This window comes from Tupaia chinensis, unplaced genomic scaffold, assembly GCF_000334495.1.
Source record: "Tupaia chinensis unplaced genomic scaffold, TupChi_1.0 Scaffold000054_1, whole genome shotgun sequence".
NCBI classification, from domain to species: domain Eukaryota; kingdom Metazoa; phylum Chordata; class Mammalia; order Scandentia; family Tupaiidae; genus Tupaia; species Tupaia belangeri.
Genome location: NW_006159512.1, coordinates 8,720,922 through 8,722,634, shown reverse-complemented (window position 1 = coordinate 8,722,634; position 1,713 = coordinate 8,720,922). Strand labels below are relative to the sequence as shown.

Below are 1,713 nucleotides of genomic sequence, written 5' to 3'. Positions count from 1 at the left end.
CGGGCCGCCGGCAGGTGGTGAGCTGCTCCTCCAAGCAGGCTGGGAAACCCTGCTAAAGTGGCGCTCAGACTCCGCCCCAGTCGACCGCGGCGCAACAGTCACCCGTCCTTCCCAAAATAGTGCGGAGCACGTTTCCCCCCGAACGCCGCAGTCGCCCGTGTGTGTCGAAAACACAGACCAGGGGGCGACGGGGTGTGGGTGCCGTTGTAGGGAGACAGCGCGCACTGGGACCCCCGGGACCAGGGACGAGGTGGCCGCCAGTGAAGCGCAGAGGACACGGGGACCGGTCCATTTGGCATCTGCGTAAGCCGACCGCCGGGCCGCGGGGAGGCCACTCACCATGTTCACTTCCGAGACCATGTCTATGCTGGCGACATCGATCCGCATCCCAACGTCCACGGGGGGCCCTGCGGGACGGTGGGACCGCATTAAGGACACATCCTCCGAGCAGCCGCAGGCTGGGGCGGGCGGGGGGCTTCCAGCTCTTCCCGGTTCCGAACCGGCTCCCTCCCTCCCACCCCCCAGCCCTGCAGGGGACCTCCAGGGGAAGCAGGTGTGGGCACACGCGTGCTGCGGGGACTACGCAGAGGGTGTGTCGGCCCGGGAAGGTCGGCTCAGCCTGGGGGACCCGTGCCCTGAGCCTGGGGTCGGAAGTGTGTGTGTGCGTGCGCGTGTGCCTGTGTGCCTGGGTCCAGGGCGTAGTGCACCGCTTGCGAAAATGACGGGCTTTTTTTTTTTTTTTTTTTTCGTTTATCTTTGACAGAAAAGGAGAACTAGGGATGGGTTACAGGTTGAAAAAAGATGGAGCGTTACCTCCAAAGTCCGGCCGCAAGCGGATGTCGTATCCCTTGAGCAGCCTGTCCACCGTCTCTTTCACGTAGGACATGTTGCTGGGCTCGTTGGCGCTGGAGGGAAGAAGTGGGGACCGCATTCAGCCCGAGCACAGACCGCGAGCAGACAGGAAAGGACACAGGCACACCTACCCCCAACACCCAGACACGATCCGGCAGGCATGTCCGCAGGACAACGCCGAGAAAACGCCAGGCAACACGGCGCTCACCTGTGCGCGCAGCAGGCCACGGCGATCATCACGGGGAGAGACAGGAGCCCCAGACTCTCCCGGGTCTGTACTGTCCACATCACTAACTCCGACCCAACAACGGGCTTTTCTGCGAAGATTCAAGGAATGCAACTTAGTCGGCGGCTGGGCAGTGGTTCCCGGTGGCCCTGCGCATGCGCGGACGGCGCTCGCTGCCAGAAGACACCTTGTGCCTGGCGAACAATATTCCTAGCGGAACAGGCAACAGATTTCCATCCCTTTAAAGTTCCTGTTTGGGTGCTCGGCGTCCTCCGGGTGGTGGCAGACAGCCTGCCGTCGGCAGCAGGGCGCCTCCGCGCGGGCGTGCCGAGTTGCCGAGCGCATTTCCTCCCCGCCCAGCTCGGCTCGGCGACTCCGTGACCCGCCGGGCTCCCGCGAGGGGCGTCCGCGCCGGTACTTCCGCGGGTCCGCGATCCCGACTCCGCACGCCGGGCGGCTCTGGGTGGCCTGCGGGGCAGGGCGTGGGGCAGACAGAGGAGGAGGGAGGGGAGAGGGGAGCCAGGGCAGGAGTAGGCGAGCAGAGAAAGCTGAGACCAGTCGGCGCCCTGGAGCGTCAGCACACCTGGCTCAGCGTAGTTGGGGCGGCGGGGGGGGGGGGGGGGGGGGCGGCCATC

At 65.7% G+C, this 1,713-nt stretch overlaps 1 protein-coding gene across 1 annotated transcript in view; it reads right to left on the bottom strand.

Moving 5' to 3' along the window:
- Window positions 1-1,510, bottom strand: part of LOC114009620 (gamma-aminobutyric acid receptor subunit beta-1) — a 1,854-nt gene extending 344 nt beyond the window's left edge. The window contains exons 1-3 of the mRNA XM_027775583.1: window positions 1,061-1,510; window positions 814-905; window positions 131-407 (exon numbers count right to left, since the gene is read on the bottom strand). Of these exons, the coding sequence (XP_027631384.1) occupies window positions 131-407; window positions 814-905; window positions 1,061-1,140 (449 nt within the window). The 5' untranslated portion in view covers window positions 1,141-1,510. The remainder of the gene's footprint in view (window positions 1-130; window positions 408-813; window positions 906-1,060) is intronic.
- Window positions 1,511-1,713: the final 203 nt, after the last annotated feature.